Source organism: Sphaeramia orbicularis, chromosome 9 (assembly GCF_902148855.1).
Source record: "Sphaeramia orbicularis chromosome 9, fSphaOr1.1, whole genome shotgun sequence".
NCBI lineage: Eukaryota > Metazoa > Chordata > Actinopteri > Kurtiformes > Apogonidae > Sphaeramia > Sphaeramia orbicularis.
The window spans coordinates 12,599,840-12,626,928 of record NC_043965.1 but is presented as its reverse complement, the minus strand read 5'-3'; the positions used below and the strand labels follow the sequence as shown (position 1 = coordinate 12,626,928).

At 34.7% G+C, this 27,089-nt stretch overlaps 1 protein-coding gene across 1 annotated transcript in view; it reads right to left on the bottom strand.

The window, feature by feature from the left end:
* Positions 1-3,347: 3,347 nt before the first annotated feature.
* The window catches only part of LOC115425604 (transmembrane protein 132C), a 55,202-nt gene continuing 31,460 nt past the window's right edge, over positions 3,348-27,089 (bottom strand). Inside the window, exons 5-10 of the mRNA XM_030143238.1 lie at positions 23,943-24,005; positions 20,144-20,272; positions 10,704-10,832; positions 8,396-8,689; positions 7,987-8,261; positions 3,348-5,795 (exon numbers count right to left, since the gene is read on the bottom strand). Of these exons, the coding sequence (XP_029999098.1) occupies positions 5,165-5,795; positions 7,987-8,261; positions 8,396-8,689; positions 10,704-10,832; positions 20,144-20,272; positions 23,943-24,005 (1,521 nt within the window). The 3' untranslated portion in view covers positions 3,348-5,164. The remainder of the gene's footprint in view (positions 5,796-7,986; positions 8,262-8,395; positions 8,690-10,703; positions 10,833-20,143; positions 20,273-23,942; positions 24,006-27,089) is intronic.

Below are 27,089 nucleotides of genomic sequence, written 5' to 3'. Positions count from 1 at the left end.
CAAATACACAAAACATTAATTAACAGGCAGAATATTGGTAAAATTACACTTTCCTCTCCTAAGACATTTCAGGTTGTTCATATTTGTTCAGGATATTTAAATTTTTTGTAAAAGGTTAGATTGAAAATTTACACATTTTCATGTAATTTCACTTTTTTTTTCACTAAAACAAAAAGGAAAAAAATGTCAAGTGGTCATTATTTATGGGTTATTATGATAATATTTTACTGGTCTGACCCCTAAACTAAAATGATTGACTCTATATTTAATATCTACAGTGTAATTTTTGCATTTCACAAATTCATCCAACGGGCCGGACTGGACCCTTTGGCGGCCCAGTTTTGGCCCCTGAGCCGTATGTTTGACACCCCTGATTCAAACCCTCTAACTTTTCTACATCATCTTTGTTTTTACTGGGTGGCACCAACTATACGCTAGTTCAAACACAGCCTAGTTTGAGATTCTTCATCGCGTGGGTTTTCCTCTAATATTTTAAGGGTTGCACCATGTTTTATTCTTGTGGTTGTCAACATTTTAATGAGGCGAACTATCTCTGACAACGAAAAACTGTGAATCAAAAAGGCTTCTATATTACACCAATAAATCAAAGCTTTACACTATATTATTGCTTGCGAAGGTGGTAGAGTGATGAAATTTGCCAATAATACAATGTTATACAGTAGTAATGGTAAGCAAATATATACGGTAAATCAACTTTCTAATTATGTCTACTTTGTAACAGTTACTGTCTAAAGACTAATGTACAGTGACATAAACCCAGACAGGGTGAAGTAGGGTTTATTGAGCTGTAATGACCAGTTTGATGTACTTTATCTAATCTATGACGTGGCTACTTCTAATATAAAGTGATTCTTTTGAGTTTATGATCAGACCTTCAACATAACAGATGTAAAATGTGGTGATGTGCAGATTGATACTGAAATATTGATATCTCAGATACCGGATCTGTACACTCAAGAATCGATTCACAAATCAAAATACCGATACTTTTGATACTTCGGTCATTTGAGGTAATATATATCGGGAACATAGTGGAAAGTAGCTAAACTATTGGGATCTTGTCCAAATGGTACGTGATTGGTTGGAACTACTTCTTCTTCCACCTGGGTTTGTGCGTACTGCGTCAGTCAACTTGGACTATCAGTCTGTACTGAGCAAAAAACAGAACAGACTAAAGGGGAAAACAGTAAATATGTTATTGTTCTTTAACAAAAACTTGTGAATGAGGGCACGTGTCGATGTTGGATACTTCTGTTGAAGTGTTACATGTTCAGTATTTGTGTGTAACGTGAATTAACCCTTTCATGCATGAATTATGACAACCTTAGTCAAGATTTTTTTTTCCGGAGTGTTTTTATACCTCCTTTGGCATAAAAAAAAAAATTGCGATTGAGTTTTTTTTTTTTTTTTTCATGGAGTTACAAAAATGTCCATGTATTTAATTTTTTAAGTAAAGAAATATGTATTTAAAACCCAATATCAGAAAGTAAAATGAAAACAATGAAATAAAAACATTTTTAAGGCTGCTAATTTGATGTTTTCTCACATTTTACCATACTCTAATGCTAGTTATTACCTCATATAATATGCAAAAAACAACTCTTTTTGTGTAACAAATAACTGATTTACACTTACTGCAGATCAGGTTTATCAAGAACAGCAAAGTTATAGTAATGGTATGAATTGCAGTGTATTATGGGATGTTGCATAAGTGTCCACTGTGTTGGCTCATATGAAACTAAAACAACAAAACCCATGAATATACAAGAGAACAGCTGGAGAATAACTGTCCACTGTAGTGACCACAATGCATGAAAGGGTTAATATGCACGTTTTCATTTTTATGATAGTTCTTAATAATTAGACAATAATTACTCTCATGTCTTGTATTCTTTATGAAGTTACGATGCAAAATACACTTTTTTAGATTTTCCAGACATTAAGTGTATTTGTACAAAGTATCAGTATTGGGTCAGTATCGCTGATACCAGCCTACATTTTTACTCTGTATCGGGTTGGAAAGGAAATCCGTAGTATCGAACATCACCCATTACACACAACGATATTTTTTCAAGCTTATGTATATTTCTTTAATTATAGTGATAAGATATTGTCTAGCACATATTGAACAAATTGCTGTCCTAATTTTGTATCTCAATAGAGGGTTTGAATATGAATATTTGAAATATATATGTTTGTATATTTAGAGCTTTATATATTTTTCTTTTTTGTTATATTGATAATTTCTTTCCTGCTACTTTTATTTTACTTGAATAGAGTGACTTTAACACCCAATAACTTCCCCCTAGGATTAATAAAATATTCTGATTCTGTTTAGAAGTATTTAGCCAAGTCATACAATACGTATTTGTTGGAATATTCTGGTAATGGGCGAGCTAAACACTTTCTGACATGACAGACAAGCATCGGCAAATGACCAGTAAACTTAGTATAACATTTAAGGGGCTTTTTATGTCTTTCAGGTGGAAAAAATGCTTTATTCAATAAACAGAAGTTCTGAAGTTTGACTTGGCAGGTAAGTGAACTATAAATCTCACCTGCTGATGAAAATGTTACATGAAACAAATCAAAATCTGTTAAATCAAGGCCAGTAACTAAGGACCATAGTTTTCAGAAACCAAATACATAAAACAGTCAGATGGGAGAGAACAAAATTAGCTCCACATAATTTAACCCTTTTACTCCTATTCTCAAATCGCAGTTAGTCAAATCACATTTTTAGCTGAGACATCACAGTAATAAATACACCTTAGTCATGTTATTTTCTGCACAATATTTTAGTTTTTTTTTTTTATATGAATCTAACGTCGCTGTTAAAGCTGTAGTGTTAATTTTGTAGAACTGTTCGCTCGACTTTAGTGAGAAACTCGCGTATAGTTGGTGCGACAAACAAAGATGATTTGGCCATTATCTTTTTTTTTTATGCATATTTTTACTTTTTATTTTTTGACAGTTGAAATTAGACACTACTTTCCCCATTGGTAAACATCCTAACATCAGGTTTCATTCTCGGTCTGAAATCTCGGACTAACCTTCATCAAGCAATTTTGAATATGATGCGTGATGGATCGCCTCCATTTCTTTACATCTCGTTCTGGAGGTAAACTGATTCCTACCCTGTACAAAGACGAGAACTCATTGAACACTTGAAAATCAAAGAGGAACATTGTTTTTAGAAAAAGAACCAATAAGATCACTTTTCACATTGTGGTGGTAGATAGTATCGTGTACCATATTTGCACTGGAAAATGTACAAAATTATCACCGTGTTTGTTGGCTAAGTGACCTGCAATCTTATTCACAAGCACTTTGAAGCATGTTTATTTATTTACAACATACAGTGTACTCTGAAACAGTATCACATTTATAAATAAATATTGCAATCTTAACAATCTTACAGATCTCCGTTTTATTGTCAGTTCGTCGCAACTCGTCACCTGAGCTTAACGAAGGTGAGGCAACCTCTGCCTGTCCTGTCTCCTCCTCCTCCTCCTACTCTTCTTCTTCATCCTCCTTTCATTAGATCTCTTATGTGCTATCGTTCACCAGTGGGTCTGATGTCTTTCACTCTTTTATCCCTGGTCTTCCTTAGTTTCCTCACCCTCTCAAATGTTAATTTAAATAAATAACTTTCTAGTAGACTAAAAAAAAAAAAGAATCATATATCCTTAAAATCTTAATAAATCTCTGAAATAATAAGCTACAATTATCTTTTCCAAATTAGGAAAAACATAAAACAAACAAAAAAATGTAATAAAAAACATTCTATTCATCAAAAAAGACAAACTACAGGAAAGAAAATATAAAAAGTTCAGCAAGAACAAACATGTTTCATGAACCCATATCTATTAGTTAGGTTAAAGAGAGTCACTTCATGTTGATTCGTTCTCCACATCATTCGTTTCGTCCTGTAGCTCCGTGTAAATACACCGTTGGTCGGTCTTGTTGTCTACATGGCGTCTGTTTTTTTTTAAGTCCAGTCAGGCTTTGCAGAACCCGTTCCGCCTCCATCTTTTACCAAGAGACACCTCGGTCCTTCACGGTTGAGTTTATAGACAGTACTTCACAGTATTCCAACTGTGTTCTTTACAAAGTTTTCTATTGTTGTCCAATCACAGACAAGAAAAAGAGGGGGGAGGGGCAAAGGAGATGATGGGATTGGTCTACAGGGAGGAAAAGCTGTCATTGGCTGGAGGGTTTTCTGAAAACAGGAAGTGTAAGCCTTAAATATGGCCAGTGTCCTTTTCCTGTTTTAATTGTGCAAGTTTCAATGCCTCTGTCTTGGATCCAAGGGAGAACCACAGTCTGGGTACTGTATGTGACAGGTCATGTCTCCAACTTAAGGACACATTCTGCTTTTTGAGGACAAGAGTGGGGTTGCCCAAACTCCCACTAGTGACAAGAAAATCTTAGATTTTTAGTCGGAATATACCGCTTTTACACTTTCTCTTGGTGAAGAAAGGGCCTCAGGATAAGACAGGACGAAACTGTAACAATGTTCGTAGGAATCAGTGACCATTCAGCAGAGTTGGCAGGTTAATAATGCCATTTATTTATATTAAAACTAGACCTATCAATAATGATTTAACAGCCACTGCCAATGCTGCCAACACACTAAATGAGTAAACGAAGATTTAAACGTAATGGAAGTTCTTGCCATCCTCATTAAAATGTATGTTGGCGTACCATTTGTCCAATAATATACCCTGAATTTACTATATAGTACACTGGTAAGATCATATTCCCAAAAATAAACATTTATACCCAAAACTGACTTTATTATTGATTATTTTACATGGCTATTTTCACAATAAATAATATAAACAAACTTGTAATGTTATTGGTTGTTTGCTACCGTTGATTCGAGTGTAAGCTTGTCGTGGCAGGATGCTTTCCATTGGCTACAGGAAGCGAAACGTTAGCATCTCCTGCACTGTCTGTACGCAATCATCCCAACTCTTCTTTGCACTTTGTGTCCGTTCTCATCTTTGCCCTCCACCCTTTTTATTTCTCCCCCAATCTGCCTCCCTTCATCCATTGCAAAGGCATTACAGGTGAATTGTATTCCATCGTCCACGCACTCATCCGCTGCCCCTCCCTTCCTCAGTCTCTTTCCCATCAGTCACAGATTGTCTTGTAGCCTCTCCATATAGGTTCTGATTTCAGACTGACCCAGGTCCATGTCCTGGCACACCCACTTGATGTCATCCTCACTCCCATTGGTCATCAGGACCGAGGAGTTGGTGTACGGGCCGCCTCCGCCTGAATTCTCGTTGGGTAGAACGGTCGCAAAAGACGTGAACTTGACTCGTTTGCGTTTGGCGGCCGCAACCGCAGCTGCAGCCGTCGCTCGGGGGGAATTATTCAGATGCTCCGCTTGGCCGCTAGTGTCTTTGCCACCAGTAGTGATCGCTGAAAGGCACTGATGCGGTTCTGGAACAGATCTGGGTAAAGTTTGTCTGTGAGTGACACCCCGATGGTGTCCGCCGGCGCCAGCGCTTCCGCTGATCGTGCCCATGCTGGCGCCCACGCCCATCACCAAGGTGTTCTCAGCCCCGTTCAACAGGTACTTGCTCTCCTCGTAACCTCCTTCGTTCCGGTCGATAATGGTGGTGCACTCGTCCGGCAGACCGCCCTGGCACTGTTCAGAGTGGTCGGCTAAGAGGTCGGCCTCGTTACCCAGCCAAACCCAGTCGTGGGCGTGGTTCATGTTACCGCCCGCCTCCAAAACCGGAACCTGTTTATGACGGTATCTGCGGAAAATCACAACAAGGAAGACAATCAGACAAATAGAATATCTCCTTTTGATTTTATGTTTTATTCTAATTCTCTATTTATATAGATACCAAATTTTTCTTATATTTCATTTCTCACGTTTGTGGTTTTTCTACCTGTCTTTTCTTTGCACTTGTTCGTTGTATTCTATCTATCTATCTATCTATCTATCTATCTATCTATCTATCTATCTATCTATCTATCTATCTATCTATCTATCTATCTATCTATCTATTGTTTCAATTTGTCTGTCCTCATGTATGTCAACTGTGTATAGAATTGGAAAAATATTTTAACCCATAAAGACCCAGTGTTACTTTTGTAGTAGTTTCAAAACTATTTTTTTTCTCTTTAGTTAATATTTCTTAAGTAATTTGTCACCATTTATTGGGAAATAATCCTCTGTATTTTGCATTTTTCCAGTGAAAATCAGGTATTTTCCAATATTTAATTTACTGATTATGTAGATGTTCATTAAAGCTCAGATTAAAGTCAAGGGTTTCATCCATCCATCCATCCATCCAAATGTGGTTCTTTTGTGGGACTAATGAGAAATTTAAATTGATACAGTAAACAAATGTATTCAGTTTTTCAGTATGTAGGCAGATATCCTTTTCATTATTATTACTATTATTATTAAGTTCATTTTTCATCTCCCTGCATAGACGTTTATACTGCGAAGCCACAGTGAGGGCCAATACTCTGCAACAGAAAAAGAGAATAATTGGAGAAATTATCAAATGGTGCCATTAACTTGGCACGTCACTTTACTCTGGGCTGTTTCAAAGCATTTACCATAAAGGTCAAATTAGGGATACGATCCACATTCACAAGTAACTGCTTTTACCACCGAGGTGAAAATGAAGGCCTCCTTCTCCACAGTATCTTTTCAGCGACACTAAAAACCCTACTTTTAGGCACTCAAACGTTTGGCTGCAATCAGTGCTCCAAGTGACTTCATTCAGCAGATGCTAATCGGCTAAGTGTATTTTTAAAAGGACAAAACGTGGGGTAAAACTGTAACATTGTTCCTTCTAATGTAATAATGGAGATAGATTGACTCAGGGGCCTTGGCTCACTATCAAAAAGTATATTGACATTGTCGAAAAAGTCCCTTTCGAATAGCTAGAAAGTAAAGAAAGCATCAGGGTTAAATTGGGCCAAAGATGTAGTTTTAAATATCATAGTAACAATAAACATGAGTACAACAATAATATTTATTACCCCGCCCCCTTAAGAGGAGGCAAGGGCTATTGTTTTTGGTTTGGTTTGCTTGTTTCTTTGTTTGTTTGTTAACACTTTAGCGGCAAAACTATTAGTTGAATTCATATTAAATTAGGTTTATAGATTGCCAGTGACCCAGAATGGATGTGGTTACATTTTAGGAAAAGTAGGTCAAAGTTCAAATTTTTTTATGAATTTTTAGAATCTTTCTTTTACTTATTTACTTATAATGGACAAAAATTTCAAATGTCTATGAAAACATCAATTTTGTTTCAATTTACTTCAAACTAAGCACATATATAGAGGCAATTGATATGCTGACGTCAGCACATGCATAGACATGATGACATCAGCTGGATCGATGCCAAAATAAGCTACAATACGTGCGAGGGGCGGGGTTTGTTGTGCCTGGCACCACTTGTTGACGGTATGTTATCATTTGTTATTATTATTTGTTCTCTTTTTCTGTAGTTTAATAACTGACCCATTCTTTGTTATGGTCTGTATACATTCGCTGATTAGTCAAGTCATGTAAAATCCGGATAGGACAATATAAACTTTGCTTCGTCCGACTCCTTTTCCAACAAAGTATTGTTAAAGAGCCACAGTGACATTGTTTTACATTTGTGTGATATTTGTTTTCTTTTTTGGTTTATTTATTTCCATATATTGGAGTGTCCTTTTAAATCTGGAATTTCCTTTGCCCGCTTATGTTCGAAATCAATCTATCTATCTATCTATCTATCTATCTATCTATCTATCTATCTATCTATCTATCTATCTATCTATCTATCTATCTATCTATCTATCTATCTATCTATCTATCTATCTATCTATCTATCTATCTATCTATCTATCTATCTATCTATCTGTTTTCTGTCCACTATTTGTACCATCCATTCATCCATCCATCCATGTTGCAGGTGCTTCATGTTGGTCTTTTACCTGAAAGCGAAGCTGACACAGTTAATGAGGAACACCAGTATTGCCAGACAGAATACTCCCAGAAGGGCATACATCCCAATCTCCAAGTCCGACAGGCCTCTAGTGGTCTGGGTCAGTTCACTGTCCCCTGTCCCTGGTACTTCCACCTGTGCTGGGTAGTTACTGTAGTCCCCTGACTGGTTGGGGCCTCCACCCCGACTGCTGCTGCTACCTCCGCTGGCTCCTTTACCTCCTGACGCCCGGTGGGTGACTGTGCTCTTTGTTGTTGTGCTAACCTGGTGACGTCAAAGTAGCACATGCTCATTGTAGAAGAAATGTTTCAATACTAAGAACTTGTCCCGGTTAAAGGGTTCAGTAAAACATTTGATAATAAATTGGGGGTAAAAGCACCATTCCCTGTCGGTCTTACCTTCCTCATGGCTCCTTCCTCTCTGTCTGCTGCTGCACTGTTGGACTTCCACTCTCCTTCTTTCGTTCGTTGATCATAGGTGCTGTTGTCCATCCCTCCACCGTCCTCCTGTCCTCTTCCCATCACTCCTCTTTCCTCGCTCTTTGCGCCAAACTTAACTAATACGTTCCCAATTCCTGACGCCAGCACACTCTTCCTTTTGGATTTCTGGCAGGTCTCAGATATGACCATCTCCGCACGGACCAGAGGGCCCTGTCCGTCACCTTCTGCCACTATGATTGGCCAGTGTTGTTCCTAATGCAACACAAAGACAGTATTTACAACACAGCAGGGAAACTCAACCGTGTTATACAGTCCACTGGAAAAAATCCAAATCTTACCAAGTGTATTTTTTCTCATTTCTAGTCAAAATATCTCATCACACTTAAAATAAGACATAATCACCTAAAGAGTAATTTTTCAGTGAGATAGAAGAACTTATTTTTAGACAATAGATCTGGAAAATCTTATATATCTAAATAGAAATAAACTCCAAACTTTTCTCTATGTTTTAGAGTGAAAAAAGTTAAATTACATTACGAAAATGTTAATATTTACAACCTACCCTGACAAAAATGTGAATCACATGAACAACCATGAAAAAACTGAAATGTATTAAGAACATTAAGTGCATTTTTAACAATATTCTGCCTCAGTTTATTATTTACACATGTACATTACAAATTACAGATTACAGTGGATCTACAAATGCCCAAAACATTTAGTACGCTGCAAAAATCTAAATCTTACCAAGTGTATTTTTCTCATTTCTAGTCAAAATATCTCATCACACTTAAAATAAGACATAATCACCAAAGAGTAACTTTTCAGTGAGATATAAGAACTTATTTTTAGACAATAGATCTGGAAAATCTTATTTCAAGAAATCTTAGCAAGATAATTTTCACTTGTTCCACTGGCAGATTTTTTTTTTAACTTGAATTAAGCAAAATAATCTTGAATGAAGCAAGTTCGAATACAAAAAGAGTAATAATTTTATGAGAAAAATGTCATAATATTTTGAGAATAGTCATAGTTTTAAAGAAACTCATAATTAAATGCAAATAATGTCATACTTTTATGAGGTTAAAGTCATAATATTTCGAGAATAAAGCCATACTATGAGAAAAATTCGTAGTTAAAAAAACTCATAATTTAATGGAAATGATGTACTTTTATGAGATGAAAGTTGTAATATTTTGAGAATAAAGCCATAATTTTATGAGAATAAAGGCATAGTTAAAAAAAATAACAAAAACTCATAATTTAATGGAAATAATGTTGTACTTTTATGAGATTAAAGTCGTAATATTTTGAAAATAAAGCCATAATATTATGACAATAAAGTTATAGTTTAAAAAAAAAAAACCTCATAATTTAATGGAAGTAATGTTGTACTTTTATGAGATTAAAGTCATAATATTTCGAGAGTAAAGCCATAATATTATGAGAATAAAGTCGTAGTTTAAAATAAAAACCCTCATAATTTAATGGAAATAAAGTCATACTTTTATGAGATTAAAGTCGTAATATTTTGAAAATAAATTCACAATAGTGCAATAAAAAGTCATAATTTTTAAATTGTAAGTTTTAAATTTTGTTGATGACAGTTTCCGGTTACAGCGAATGCAACAAGCGAAGCAGCAACTTTCACTTCTGTCGGACTGGACGACTAATGCTAATGTGTTAACAGTGGGTGGGGCTAATAGGCTCAGTATTTGGCTGTGCGTAAACCCCAAATGAAAGTAGAACCTCACAAAATGTTAGAAGTTCTCTATAATGGGGCGAGTGGGTACGACTGTAATCTTGTAAATTATCATATTTTTCCCACCTGTTTGTGAATTTATTCTCAAAATATGACGACTATATTCTTGTAAAATTACGGGTTTTATTTAGATATTTTATGACTTTATTCTCATAGTGACAAGTGTTTTATTTTCTAATGTGGCACTAATACACCGTCGTACAAACGGACTCACTCACGACATGGTTTCTAACCTTTTAGTTTAGTTTTAATTTTTGGCTTAGGGTTTAAAGGGTTAACTTCAGTTTACGATGATTTCCCGTCATAATATTGTAAGTGGTCTGAGAGGAGACGAATCTACCCCACGATGAAAACCGCTGAAGGATGTGATTGACAGTTTAGGATGGTGTGTATTTTCCAGTTCTGCTTTTTTTTTCTCCTGCTGATTTCTGGCTCCTGCAGCTTTAATGAGTTTTACTCTTTAAGGCACACTCCTGGATAAAGGACGCTGCTATTGATTTCTACCTGATTGTTTATAGAGATGACACCCTCGTCCAATGACACAGCTGAGAGGAGGAAGTCCTTGGGATCATAGATATCGAGTGGTGTCACTGAACCGTCGCTGTACTGGATCCAGGCACTGATCACTGCTTCCTGAAGGAGAAAGAACATTCACACCACAACAGTGTTAGATCAGACATATGAGCCTATATGCCAGGGATTCCTCCCCCCCAAAAAAGCGGGGGGGGGGGGGGGGGGGGGGGGGGGGCAAGATGCTAACAGGGGGGTCATGAGAAGATTTTCAGAATACTGTAGTGAACTCTATGAGCATACTTCATCATACAGTGTTGTGGCTGTAGCGCTGTGATCCCCAGTGGGGGCAATCTGTGTGATCTCACCCTATGTGATAGGGACGCTGTCCCTTTAAGAGTATTGCATTGTGGTTGTTGTTGATGGGCTGCACCATGTATGTTTTTAGCCTGTTTTGGTTTGAGATGTGGCTAAATAAATGACACGCCGTGGCATTGTCGATGTGAGAAATTGTCTCCTAATTTATCCAGTTTCGACAATACCCTTGATGTGAGCCATGACGTGATTACAGCAGATTATTGACAGGACTGGGGTACTTGTAAATTGAAGGTGCACTGTAAAAAAAAAAAAAAAAAAAAAAAAACTGTAAAAAAAACCCAGTATTATTCTGGCAGCAGGGGTGCTGAAAAAATACTGTTAAATAACGGAAAATAACCATCTCATTAAAATACGGTAATTTTCCATAATTAAAATACAGTTTTTTTGCCTTAACTTTACATGAGATTTTAGGTTTTTTTTTTGACTTTTTAATGTTTAATAAAGAATATTTACATGTATTAAAACAATCAAATTACCTATAAAGATATATATAAATAATTTTCACTGAGACTAAGTTGTACAACCCACTGATAAAAACTGTATTTGGACAGTTTATCAGTGCTTATACATGTTATACATTCACAAAAATACATTTATTCAACATTTTTGTTGTGAAACCTCCTGTAATTACACAAGATATTTGTCAATTAACAAACAAGTCTTGTTAAACTTTCAGAACAAATACTTCTTTTACGGTTAATTGTCAGTAATTTTATCTCGTTTTATTATCTTTTTTTTTTTTTTTTTTTACAGTATTAAACTTTAAATTAATAGTTTAATCTCATGAATAGAAAATAAATATTTGTAAAATTATGATACTTTTGCAAATGTATTTTAACTGTATTTTTTTGTGAAAAAAAAAAAATTCTTTAAAAATTTACATTTTTGGGTTATTCACAGTTACAGTTTTTTCGTGTTATTTTAAATTTGACGTCTAAAATCACAGTCTATTTTTGTCATTTCATTGATATTTTCCTGTATCTTGAAAATACAGGAAAAATCTGTAAAATAAACAGTGAAAATTCTGTTAAATTGCAGATTTTTTTTTTTACAGTGTGGGAAGATGGCTCTGTGAGTCATTAGCTCCAATATGTGTCTGATTTTTACCTCCGCCAAGGAGGTTATGTTTTTGCCAGGGTTTGTTTGTCTGTCTGTCTGTTTGTTTGTTTGTCTGTCCGTTAGTGTGCAACATAACTCAAAAAGTTATGGACAGGTTTTGATGAAATGTTCAGGGTTTGTTGGAAATGGGATAAGGAAGAAATGATTAAATTTTGGTGGTGATTGGGGGTGGGGGGGCCCATGGGGGGGGCCACTGATCAGCCTTGGCGGAGGTCTGCGCTCTCCGAGTGCTTCTAGTTTGTTTTTTGTTTTTTTGCCAGAATATTTTTATTGAGGTTTACAATCATGAAAACATAACATTCACTTCAACCACAATTTACCCTCCTTTACGTATCTGTACCATTTAATTTAAAACAAAAAAATTAATAACAGCATACAAAACATCAAAAAATATTTTAAAAATTCATAAAAACTTTGATCTTTGACCTACTTTTCCCAAAATGTAATCAGATCTATTCGGGGTCACTGGCAATCTATAAACCCAATTTGGTATGAATTCAACCGATAGTTTTGCTGCTGGAATGTTAACAAAGGAACAAACCGAACCAAAAGCAATACCCATTACACTAACACTAAACCCTCTTTGAACCCCTGCACATAAAACAGAACACAATAAGTAAAAGCTCCAGTACCCACAATGCAATGCGGTAAATATGCCACAGTATCATTTCAATCGTATGATGGTTGTCAGGCTGTTCTGTTCTGTTGTTATGCTTGTGTTTGGATATGCCTGTGAGTGCATGAGACCTGTGTGCACATTTTTTATTTATTTTTTTTATTTTTTTATGTTTCAGCCACTCGGGGGTAGTCACCAGTCTCTGGCACCGTAACTGTGGGGGTCACGAGTTTAAAAGTTTTGGGAACCCCTGCTATATACAGTACGAATTGAATGGATTTGTGTTGTTTGTAAAAGAAAGCAGACCTGACTGAGATAATAATCAGGTCAGATCTATCACACTGAGCTCAGAAAGAATGAAAACAGCCCATTCTAATAAATAAAATATGCAGTTGCGATAAAACGTCTATATTTACTGCGCGTGATAACTAAGGTAAAATGTGTTTTGTAGACCATCAGTAAAGATCTAAATCCCTGTAAAGGACATTTCCATTTATTAGACTAAAGGACATATCCTTCCCTAATCGATTTTAAGAGCTCTCTTGTGCTTCATTAATGGGACTGTAGTTCTTGTGTGAAGCCGACTTTAGAGAGCGTACAGGAGGTAACCATGGTCCTACTGTTAGCCTTTGGTGTGTGACACTGCAATATATTCACTCAATGCGTCATCTGATTGAATGCAATACAAATAGGAAGTTAACTCTCCAGGAAGGACACAAAGAAAGACATCTGCACTTTCACTTTTTTACAAACCTTTGACAACATAAACCACAGGTGTCAAACATGAGGCCTGTGGGCCAAAACCGGCCCGCTAAAGGGTCCACTCTGGCCCGTGGGATGAATTTGTGAAATTAAACTGAAGATATTAACAACCTATGGTGTTAAAATCAGTTTAATTCAAGTTTCACATTCTTAAATGGGTCAGACCAGTAAAATACTATTATAACTAGAAGCACTCGGAGAGCGCAGACCTCCGCCCAGGCTGATCAGTGGCCCCCCCCGTGGGCCCCCCCATGCCAAGGAGGTTATGTTTTTTCCAGGGTTTGTTTGTTTGTTTGTCTGTTTGTCTGTCCGTTAGTGTGCAACATAACTCAAAAAGTTATGGACAGATTTTGATGACATTTTCAGGGTTTGTTGGAAATGGGCCCCCCCGTGGGCCCCCCACCCCCGATCACCACCAAAATTTAATCATTTCTTCCTTATCCCATTTCCAACAAACCCTGAAAATGTCATCAAAATCTGTCCATAACTTTTTGAGTTATGTTGCACACTAACGGACAGACAAACAAACAGACAAACCGACAGACAAACAAACCTTGGCAAAAACATAACCTCCTTGGCGGAGATAAACATAAGGTCCATGGGCCAAAACTGGCCCGCCAAAGGGTCCAATCCGGCCCGTGGGATGAATTTGTGAAATTACACTGAAGATATTAACAACCAACAGTGTTAAAATCAATTTAATTCAAGTTTCACATTCAGACCAGTTCAATCTTAAATGGGTCAATCTAGTAAATACTATTATAATAACCTAAAAATAATGAAAAACACATTTTCTCTTGTTTTAGTGTAAAAAAAAAACAAAAAAACGTAAAATTACATGAAAATGTTTACATTCTGGTCCTGAATATGTTGTTTTTAATCCTTTAAAATAGTGGAGGCTTCTGAAATGTGCTGTACAAGTTTAATGCATTAGAACACAGGTGTCAAACATGAGGCTCGTGGGCCAAAACCGGCCCGCCAAAGGGTCCAATCTGGCCTGTGGGATGAATTTGTGAAATTATACTGAAAATATTAACAACCTATGGTGTTAAAATCAGTTTAATTCAAGTTTCACATTCTTAACCCTGTCAGCCCTGTCGGCCTGCCCGCGGGCTGAAAAAATTATATTAATATTCATCTACTATAAAATATAATAAATCGGGATAATGAATGTTTTTTTCAACTTTTGCTCAAAGTTTAGACCCTAATGTTGATAAAAGTACATCAAAAGTGTATTTTTAGTGTAAACTTTAACATGATTTTTAATCTTTGTGGGGTGAAATATACGCTATTAAAAATCTCAGACACGAACAATTAATTTATGCATATCATCGTCAATCCAGCCGAAAAAAAAAAACAGGTGAGGATAAAAAATTCTAATTTCTCTTTTAGTTTGTTACAGTTTACTCAGGCATAGTAATAGATACAATATTTTAGACAATGGGAATAGATTCTGTGAGGTCTCTAAATGTCCATAGACACCAAGAACATCCATATGAACCTTATTATTGTGAAGTAATTCTCTCATTTACTGTGGGTATGTCTTTTTAGGTGTTTTTCCCCTGAAAATATGGTCAGGGTTAAACAGGTTAAATGGGTCAGACCAGTAAAATACTATTATATGAACCTAGAAATAATGAAAAACATATTTTCTCTTGTTTCAGTGTAAAAAAAAAAAGTCAAATTACATGAAAATATTTACCCTGGAGTGCTGAATGTGTTGTTTTCAATTGTTAAAAATAGTGGCGGCTTCTGAAATGTACAGTAGAAGTTGAATGCATTAGAACACAGGTGTCAAACATTAGGTCCATGGGCCAAAACTGGCCCGCCACTCTGGCCCTTGGGATGAATTTGTGAAATTACACTGAAGATATTAACAACCTATGGTGTTAAAATCAGTTTAATTCAAGTTTCACAATCTTAAATGGGTCAGATCAGTAAAATACTATTATATTAACCTAGAAATAATGAAAAACATATTTTCTCTTGTTTCAGTGTAAAAAAAAAAAAGTCAAATTACATGAAAATATTTACATTGGAGTGCTGAATGTGTTGTTTTTAATTCTTAAAAATAGTGGAGGCTTCTGAAATGTACAGTAGAAGTTTAATGCATTAGAACACAGGTGTCAAACATAAGGTCTGTGGGCCAAAACTGGCCCGCCAAAGGGTCCAATCCGGCCCGTGGGATGAATTTGTGAAATTACACTGAAGATATTAACAATCAAGGATGTCAAAATCGTTTTAGTTCAGGTTTCACACACAGACAAATATGATCTAAAGTGGGTAAAACCAGTAAAATACGATCAAAATGCGCCTCTCTTTCTCTTCACTTCTGTTCAACTAATTTAACCTCAAGTTTGGTTCTTGAGAAACTGACACATATACGGTTAGAAGGAGAGTTTCGGAATTCTGTGACATTTGGGAGATGTTTCTAGAATTAATTAAGAATGGTGATATTGAAGGGGTAGTGAATAACTAATTGGGATAATATTTCATTTACTGTGGCAATGTACATATACAGTTTTATTTCAACTCTATACCTAAGTTTTATTTATTATGTAATTCAACTTATTATTTCTATTCGATAGTCTCAGCACAATAACTGTGACATCTTTTTGAGGTTTATTTTATTTTCATCTCATGTATTTATTTAATCTTTTTTTTCCCCTTTTTTAAATATATTTTATCTATTTCTTCTCTGCCATGTTCAAGATGTTCACGGTGTTTGATGGTTTTGTACGAGTAAAAAAACAATAAATATATGTTTAAAAAGTAAATAAATACTATCAAAAATAACCTACAAATAATGACAACTCCAAATTACGTTTGGAAGATGTTTTTAGAATTAATTAAAAATGGTGATATTGAAGGGGTAGTGAATAACTAATTGGGATAATTTTTCATTTACTGTGGCAATGTACATATACAGTTTTATTTCAACTCTATACCTAAGTTTTATTTATTATGTAATTCAATTTATTATTTCTATTCGATATTCTCAGCACAATAACTGTGACATCTTTTTGAGGTTTATTTTCATTTCATGTATTTATTTATTTAGTCTTTTTTTCCCTTTTTTTTAAAAATATATTTTATTATCTATTTCTTCTCTGCCATGTTCAAGATGTTCACGGTGTTTGATGGTTTTGTACGAGTAAAAAAACAATAAATATGTGTTTAAAAAAAAAAAACTAAATACTATCAAAAATAACCTACAAATAATGACAACTCCAAATTATGTTTGGAAGATGTTTTTAGAATTAATTAAAAATGGTGATATTGAAGGGGTAGTGAATAACTAATTGGGATAATATTTCATTTACTGTGGCAATGTACATATACAGTTTTATTTCAACTCTATACCTAAAAAAAAATAATAACTAAATACTACCAAAAATAACCTACAAATAATGACAACTCCAATTTTTTTTCTCTTTGTTATAGTGTAAAAAAGTAAAATGACATGAAAACATTGACATTTACAAACTATTCTTTCTCAAAAATGTGAATAACTTGAACAAATATGAACAACCTGAAATGTCTTAAGAGAAGTACATATAATTTTAATAATATTCTGCCTGTTTCTAAATGTGTTATGTATTTGTAGATCCACTGTGATCTGCAAGTTGTTCATGTGTAAATGATAAACTGAGGCATAATATTGTTAGAATTGCACTTATTTTTCTTAAGACATTTCAGGGCGTTTGTGTTATTCAGCTTTTTAATGAAACTTTGTAGATGTTAACATTTCCATAATATAATTTTACTTTTTCTCTGTTATTATTTTACTGGTGTGATCCACTTTAGATCATATTGGGCTGAATGTGACCCCTGAACTAAAATGAGTTTAACACCCCTGACGTAAACATTACAAAACCCACTTTCATTTTTTCGTGTATTTTTCCTCCTGCATCCACAGTAACACCACTCTTAGTGTATTTTGTCAGCTATTCCATCTGCCATCAGCTATTCCACATAAATTAGAAACAAGCTCAGGTATTTTTTTTTCTTTTGCCAATTTCTCCTCTAATTTCCCTCGATAGAAGTTTGCTTTCTGTAATCACAACACCAAAAAAAAGATTATTCGGCTATAACGCAGTAAAAGCTCCTTACAAAAATAATTAAGCTCAGATGAGAGGGACAACATTTTATCTCTCCTTTGCATCTTTTTTCACATTACATTGCCATTTTTCTTCACCTCCTTTACTTTATTCTTCGTCCTCACACTTCTGTTTCTTACTCTGTTCTATCTATGTAATCATTTTCCTCATTTACATTTAGTTATAGTGAATCAGGTGCAAAAAAAAAAAAAAAAAAAAAGGAAAAATGGAAACTAGAAGTTGAATCAAATATAAGCTCAAATAATTGTTTCCACTGCTGATTCTTGTCCGGTTAGAAATTATAAAACTGAAAGTATGTAGTAAAAATAAAGGAGAATGAAAGGTATAGAGACAGTAGAATAAAATTAACCCTTTGCTTGTCTTTTTTTTGGAAGAAATGAGAAAACAAAGTACTATTTCACAAAAAGACCACATTTATAAAGGATTTATTAATGGCTTATGTAAATACTTTATCAGTCATTAATAAACTCCTTAATAAACAAAGGACTGTTCATTCATAATTTAACTTTTATTTATTCACTTATCATATATTTCAACCCTATCTTGTCCCTTCACTGGTCAAGTTGTTAACCCTGTAAAGCTTGAAACCATCAAATTATTAACAGAAAAGTCCAGTTCTTTGAAACTGGAGCCTTTATTGGTCCTTCTGAACAACTAAACAAATATTTTTTCAAATATCATTTTCCACGTATGAGTTTCAATTTTTTATCATATTTGATACATCGGGTCTCAATGGTCAAATATTATTATTTTTGAACAAACAAACATAATATAACCCAAACATGTCTAACTAATTGGTAATTCCTTTTCAAAATTGGCCAAGTTCTGCCTCCTTCCTCATTAATGACAGTCTTGTAGTGTCACTGGAAAGGCCTCTGTTGAACAAATTCCTCCCCCCTGGTGGATTATCTGTGTATTGCATGTATCAAATTGTATACGTCAGGTTTTTCAAGACAAAAAATATCACACTGATCTCATAGAGGGCTTCAAAACTCATGTATCAAATATGATACGTTTGGTGTTATTGGGTTAAATCATTGGCTGTTGAGTTACTACCATTTGTAAATGACATAATGAAGTTTTATTGGTCAGTGAGAGACTGATTCCACCATTTTTAACTTAAAATCAGATATTTTCCTGTATTTAATTCACTGATCATGTAGATGTTCATGTAAGTTCAGATTAAAGTTGAAGGTTATTATGTCACAAACAGAGAAAACTGAAGAAAAAGTGACTTTTTCAGTAAAATATATCATTAACTGAACATAAAAACTAGTGTGTCCATTCACTGTCACTAGTCGCTTTTCCTTTGGACATCTGCGCAAAAACTTTACAGATATTTACTAAATGTTGAAAAAACAGAAGTGCGTCATGTTGGTTTTTTCCATTAAATCATAAATGCGATGATTTGTTTATGTATTATCGAAAACATGAGAAGTCATTCCATAAACATGGAGACAAACAAAAATATTGTGCTGATTTACAGATATATTCATTATTATTTTATATTACCGCTCTATCCCGTACTAAATAAAAAAATGATTCAGTTTCCTGGTGTGTCTACACATATCACACCATGTTTCTTTATAAACTCTTCTTCTTCACTTGTTATAACGTCCGTCAACATCCTGTTTTTTTTTTTTATTCACATGACTCTAGTTATGTAAAACGGACTTTCCATTTTGCACAATATACCAATTTGCCCTACGCCCGAACAACCACCTCTTGCCAGCGCAAAAACTTTTAATCGAAAAACGAGAGTTTTGGTGAAACTGTCGTTTTTCCATTAGGCAAATTTCTGTGCGCAAGTTATATTTATTTCAGTGTTTCCATGGTAACTACAGAGCCTCTGAACGTCCAAATGGGACATATCCGATGACCATGAAAAGATGAAAAACTGCATTTTTCACATTTTAGTCATCACTTTGCAAAATACAGTACATCTAATCATAACGTACAATACAAAAGCTGTGATTAAAAAAGAAACTCTCGTAGTAGAATAAAAACGTTAACTATTGTACTTCAGGCCATAAAATAACAGGAGGGTGTTTTGTAATTGTAGCCCGACAGTTACACACTCCTAATTAGAAACTGATTATGGGATAGATATGATGTCTACTCCACAGAATTACTATTTAACTTCTCTGATTACAACCTTGAGGGATTTCTGTAGATATGAAACCAGCTAAGACCATGTCCATTACCGTGTGTGTGATATGAAGCTGAAGGCACAAATGGGGGGGGGGGGGGGGGGGGGGTCTATGTGTGTTTATAGAGTGTCTGCATGTGCAAGTTATCATGTGGAAATCTTAAAAAACAGCACCCCGTAGCGTACGATATGTTGCAGAAATGGAGATGTTGTAATCTGTGTATGAGCAGATGCACATGTGATTGGATGTGTGTGTGTGCGTACTTGTGTTTGTGTTGCGTTGTCGTACCTGTTTGGGTGTGTGTAGCAGGTCGGTAGCTGTGGTTGTCAGCTGTATGGCCTGGTAATTACCGGGACTCGCCGTCATACTGAGGGACAGCGATGCAACCAGCTGGACTCCCAGGTCAGTGATGGTGACCTTGATAGATGACAGATAATGGAGGTAAAAAAAAAAATAATAATAAAATAACTTAGTATCCGTTAACCCTTTATAGGGCACACAGAAATACTCCTTCAACCTTAGTGTGTTACTGGAGGACATAACAAGACTTTATTACTTTTTTCAAAATTTTTTATTGTCATGTAGAAAATCAAGGTCAATGAAGTTACCATATTTGGTTCCTTGCCCATGAGTGCCAAAAAAAAAAAAAAAATCCAAGAAGTGTAGAAAAAAAACAAAAACTATTGGACATTACTTTTGTGAAATTTTTCAATTTTTTGTTTTTATTTTCATGTAGAAAATTAAGATCAGTGAAGGTACCATATTTGGTTACTTGCCCATAAGTGGCAAAAAAAAAAAAAAAAAAAAAGAAAAAATCCAAGAAGTAAATCCTCCAGAGACCCAGCAATGCATTTTTGTCTTTTGTAGGGGACAAGAGTTTCACAGCTTTTCTTAGAAAAAAAAAAAAAAAACTTGTCCACTGTAAAGGACATTTCATAAAAAAAATAGAAATAAAAATTGTATCTGAAAAACTGTTGCATTATGGTTTTTCCAATCAAGACAATTATTTAATGTAAAATAGCCAAATTATTTACTTCACTGGTTTTCAGGAGGATATAAAAGATATAGAATTTTCTTACTTTTGTGAAATTTTTCCATTTTTTTTTAGTGTAGGAAATCAAGGTCAGTGAAGTTACCGTATTTGGTTCCGTGCCCATAAGTGGCAAAAAAAAATCCAAGCATGCAAAAAAAAAAATATTGGAGTTCATTATTTTTGTGGAATTTTATTAGAAATTTTTGTCATGTAGAAAATCAAGGTAAATGAAATTACCATATTTGGTTCCTTGCCCAAAAGTAGCACAAAAAAAAAAAAGTAAATAAAAATCCAGAAAGTAAATCCTCCTGAGACCCAGCAAAGCCAAATTATTTACTTCCCTGGGTTTCAGAAGGATATAAAAAATATAAAATTTTATTGCTTTAGTGAAATTTTTCATTTTTATTTAAATTTTCCTGTAGAAAATCAAGGTCAATGAAGTTACCATATTTGGTTCCTTGCCCAAAAGTGACAAAAAAAAGAATCAAAAATCGAAGTATATAAAAAATGTTGGACTTAAGTACTCTTCTGATTTTTTTTTTTTTTTTAAATTCAATTTTCATGTAGAAAATCAAGGTCAATGAAGTTACCATATTTGGTTCCTTGCCCATGAGTGGCAAAAAACATCCAAAAAGTATATTAAAAAAATGTTGAATTTTATTACTTTTATGAATTTTTATTTTATTTTTTTTTTTTTTTTTTCATTTTTCATGTAGAAAATCAAGGTCAATGACATTACCATATTTGATTTGTTGCCCAAAGGTAGCAAAAAATAAATAAAAAATCCAAGAAGTATGGGACAAATACAAGAAAAATCCATGTAATGTGAAACACTCACTGTGGTCACTGTAACTGTTGCTGTAATTGTCTTGTAATGCATGCAGAAATTACCAAAAATAATCACGTGCCCGATAAGGGGTTAACTGTAATGACAGCAAACAAGACCTTTTTCTTTCACCTTGTGCTCTGCGCTTACGATCAGGGAAGTTTCAGAGTTTACTGAAGCGCTCCTTCTCATTAACTTCAAGGTAAATAAATACACACAGAGTTAAAACTTTAAAATAAGACAAAGTCTGTAGGGAAATAAAGCACTTACAGAACCATGGAATATGCTGTTACAGAACGGTGGAAAAGATGCAGCCACTAAGTTAATATCTGTTAATTATATTCTCCCAGTAAACTAAAATAAACAATAACATGTTGAATAATTTATGACAACTTACACCAAGGGTACATTACTAAAAAATAATTTGGAATTCAGTTTGTGGACTCCTCTGTTTTGGACGGTGCATTTGGAAGTTCTCACATACTGTATCTAAGACGTGTGGTAGATGCAGGAAAACACATTAACCCTTTATCGGGCAAGTGACTATTTTTGGTTATTTCCACACACATTACAAGACAGTGACAGCAACAGGGTCTGTAAGGTCCACCCCTGCATGAACAGTGAGTGGACCTGCTTTGTTAGGTACCATGAAGTAATGGTACTAATGTACGGAATGATGTTCAAAGGGATCATGTGGATGTTTGGGGTTTTTTATATATATTTCTTCGATTTTTTTTGCCACTGATGAGCAACGAACCAAATATTGGAACTTTGTTGACCTTGATTTTCTACATGAAAATAAAAAAAATTGGAAATCATTCACTAAAGTAATGAAGTCCAATATATTTTTAATATACTTCTTGGATTTTTTTGCCACTTATGGGTAAGGAACCAAATGTAGCTTTTTTTATTGTGATTTTCTACATGAAAATTTTTTTCAAAATTGACAAATTTCACATACGTCATGACGTCCACTAATTTTTACATTTACTTCTTGGATTTTTTTTTTTTTTTTGCCACTTACAGGCAAGGAACCAATTATGGTAACTTCGTTGACTTTGATTTTATCCATGAGAATAAAAAAAAGGAAAAAATTCACATATGTAATAAAGCCCAATAATTTTTATATTTACTTGTTGGATTTTTTTTTTTTTTTTTTTTTGGCACTTATGGGCAAGTAACCAAATATGGTAACTTCACTGACCATGATTTTCTACATGAAAATAAAAACAATAGAAAAACTTCACAAATGTAATAAAGTCCAATATTTTTTATATATACTTCTTGTTTTTTTGGGTTTTTTGGGGTTTTTTTTGCCACTTATGGGCAAGGAACCAAATATGGTAACTTCCTTGACTTTGATTTTCTACATGAAAAAATAATTGAAACATTTCACAAAAGTAATAAAGTCCAATATATTTTTTTAACACTTCTTGGATTTTTTTTTTTTGCCACTTATGGGCAAGGAACCAAATATGGTAACTTCGGTGACCTTGATTTTCTACATGAAAATAAAAAAAATGGAAAAATTTCACAAAAGTAATAAAGTCCAATATTTTTTTTATATATACTTCTTGGATTTTTTTTGCTACTTAAGGGCATGGAACCACATATAGTAACTTTGTTGACCTTGAGTTTCTACATGGAAATTTAAATTTTTTTAAAAAAATTTCACAAAAGTAATAAAATTCAATATTTTTTACATCCTCCTGAGACCCAGGGAAGTGAATAATTTGGCTTTTTACAATAAATAATTATCTTGATTAGAAAAAGCATAATGCAACAGTTTTTCAGATACAGTTTTTATTTCTATTTTATTTTTTTATGGAACGTCCTTTGCAGTGGACAGGAATTTTTTTTTTTTTTTTTTTTTTTTTAAGTTAAGCTGTGAAACTCTTGTCCCCTACAGAAGACAAGAAGAAGAACCAAATATTGTAACTTTTTTGACCTTGATTTTCTACATGACAATTTTAAAAATTGAAAAATTTCAGATACGTAATAATGCCCAATAATTTTTAGATTTACTTCTTGGATCCCCCCCCCCCCCCACTTACAGGCAAGAAACCAAATATGGTAACTTCATTGACCCATTGAAAATTTCTCAAAAGTCATAAAGTCTTGTTGTGTCCTGCAGTAACACACTATGGTTGAATTTCAGAGTACTCCTATGAGTGTCCTATAAAGGGTTAAGGTCACACCCTAAAGACAATAAACATCCATGTGTTTACCTTGTCGTCCAGAACAGTCACAGTCTTCTCTGCCAGGATGGAGTCAGAAAGAGGGGATAGTACCTGCACCGAAAACACACCAAAACATGACATGAAGAGCTGCTAAATCAATTCTACACAGCTATTATTGATACTTTTATAATAGCAATAGATCGTTAGTGATTAGGTTTAATGTGGAAGGTTCAGTCAGAGGCACAAACTACCCATGTTTATTTAACCCATAAAGACCCAGGGCTACTTCTGTGTCTGTTCCCAGACCAGTTTTTCTCTATATTTACCATTTCTTAGTTGATTAATCATCATTTATTGGCATGTTTTCACCTAAATTTTCACTGTAAAGCATGTATTTTTCTATATTTAATATCCTATATTGGATTTAGATAATCGGGACAATTCAGTGTTTGAAGGGTTATTATCAAAACTGAAAAAGTAGAAAAGCACTCGGAGAGCGCAGACCTCTGCCAAGGCAGATCAGTGCCCCCCCCCCCCCCCCCACACACACACACACACACACACACACACACACACACACGATCACCACCAAAATTTAATCATTTGTTTCTTGTGCCAGTATCAACATTTCCTGAATTTTTGATCCAAATCCGTCCATAACTTTTTGAGTTATCTTGCACACGGACAGACAAACAGACAGAAACCAATGCTGGCAAAAACACAACCTCCTTGGCGGAGGTAAAAAAGGAATTTTGCAGCAAATCTGGCATCTATGCATCTATCATCACTGCTTTTGTGTCAGTTCCCAAATGAATTTTTCTCTATATTTACCCTTTCATAAGTGATTTATCACCATTTACTCTAATATTATCCTCTGTATTTTGCATGTATAAGTGAAAATCAGGTATTTTCCTGTATTTATTTTACTGATCATGTAGATGTTCATTATCTCCGCCAAGGAGGTTATGTTTTTGTCGGTGTTGGTTTGTCTGTCTGTCTGTCTGTCCGTGTGCAAGAGAACTCAAAAAGTTATGGACGGATTTGGATGAAAATTTCAGGAAATGTTGATACTGGCACAAGGAACAGATGATAAAATTTTGGTGGTGATCGTGGGTGGGGGGGGGGGGGCACTGATCTGCCGTGGTGGAGGTCTGAGCTCTACAAATGCTTTTCATGAAAACATTTCCTGAAAATTTTCCTGAAACTTTCGTCCACATCTGTCCATAACTTTTTGAGTTATCTTGCACACAGACAGACAGACAGACCGACCGACCGACTGACCGACCGACATCGGGGGGGCACTGATCTGCCTTGGTGGAGGTCTGCGCTCTCCGAGTGCTTCTAGTTAAAGATTAAGATTAAAGTTGCAGGTTATTTCATCAGATGTGTTGCATTTGGTGTTTTTGCTTTTTTTATGGGAAAATTTAAATCTCTGGGTTTTATGTTTTGCAACAGGTGTACTCATAGTTCACAAAAGAGCAAACTCTTCTTTGATGTTAACCCATAAAGACCCAGTGTTACTTTTGTGGCAGTTCCAAATTATTATTTTTTTCTCTATATTTAACCTTTCTTAAGTGATTTATCACCATTTATTATGACACTGTCCTCTATATTTTGCGTTTTTTCAATGAACATCAGGTATTTTCCTATATTTACTTCACTGACCATGTAGATGTTCATGAAAACAGAGTAAAGTTGAGGGTTATTATATTAGAAACAGAAAACTGAAGAAAAAGTGACTTTTTTGGTTCAATATATCATTAATTGAACATAAAGAAAGTGTCTCCCTCCACTGTCGTTGATCCAACTCCATGGGTTTTACTGGTGAATCAATGTTGTAGAAGATGACGGTGTTTCCACAGTAACTACGGAGCCTCTGAATGTCCGAATGGGTCATATCTGATGATTTAAAGCTGAGAAACTGCATTTTACACCAATTATTTACACGTAGTGATAGGATTGGTGGATCAACAGGTATTAAACAGTTTAAATCAGTCGATGGTTTTGGTTAACGGTGGATGTTTGGGTCTTAATGGGTTAAAACTGCACTCACTACATGTCACCAAACATGACCTTAGAGCTGCAACTACATATTGGAAGTGACAAATTGTGAGGAAATCTTGGTCTGAGCAGTAACGCAGGTCTGGTTCTGGTTCTTTGTGCTGTTTACTATTGAGAGGATTAAGCCATTTCAATGCCAAGTTCACCCCCCAGACGGTCTTTGCAAAGGCGCTGTCGCTGCATCCCTGGCTTAGTGCCGCCCAAGACAACTGTGATTGGTTTTAAAGAACACAAACAACCAAGAGAGTTTTGTTTTTCACCTTTTCCAAGATGATAAAAGGCTCAGCCAGACCATTCCTCAGCCATAAAACCAAGTGGGCCCTGGTTATGCAGGACTATTTACATCTGTCACCCAAGACAAACACCCAGTGTCTGGCAGGTCATTGTTCTCAATTTTCAGCAAATGTAAAATGTCAGGAAAAAGTCACAGCATTTCTGGCAGGCTGTTTGTTCATGAAGTGATGGAATGACAGCTTGGGACTAAAAAAATGCTGCAACAGTAATAACAATAGTGGCTTTTTTTTTTTTCTTTTTTTTTTTCATCTTTATTTCAAACATGTCTGTTGGACATCAAGTGAAAACTGTGGGAAAAGTGACTTTTCAAATATATCATTTACTGAACATAAAAACAAGTGTGTCCATTCACTGTCACTAGTTGCTTTTTCATTGGACATATGCGCAAAAACTTTACTGATATTTACAAAATGTCAAAAAAACAGAAGTGCATAATGTCCGTTTTTCCAATAAATCACAAATGCGGTAATTTGTTTATTTATTATCGCAAGATGACATGAGAAGTCATTCCATAAACATGGTGACGAACGTAAATATGATGTTGATTTACAGATATATTCATTATTATTATTATAGTTATAATAATAATAATAATAATAATAATGATAATTATTATTATTATTATTATTATATATTACTCCTCTATCCCATACTAAATTAAAATATGATTGGGTTTCCTGGTGTCCACACATACCTCAACATGTGTCTTTTTAAAACTCTTTTTCTTTGCTTGTTGTAACATCCGTCAACATCACTATTTTTTTGTTCATGTGACTCTAGTTGCAGAAAAAGGTCTTTCCGTGGCAGTTTTGTGCGATATACCAGTTTCGCTACGCCCGA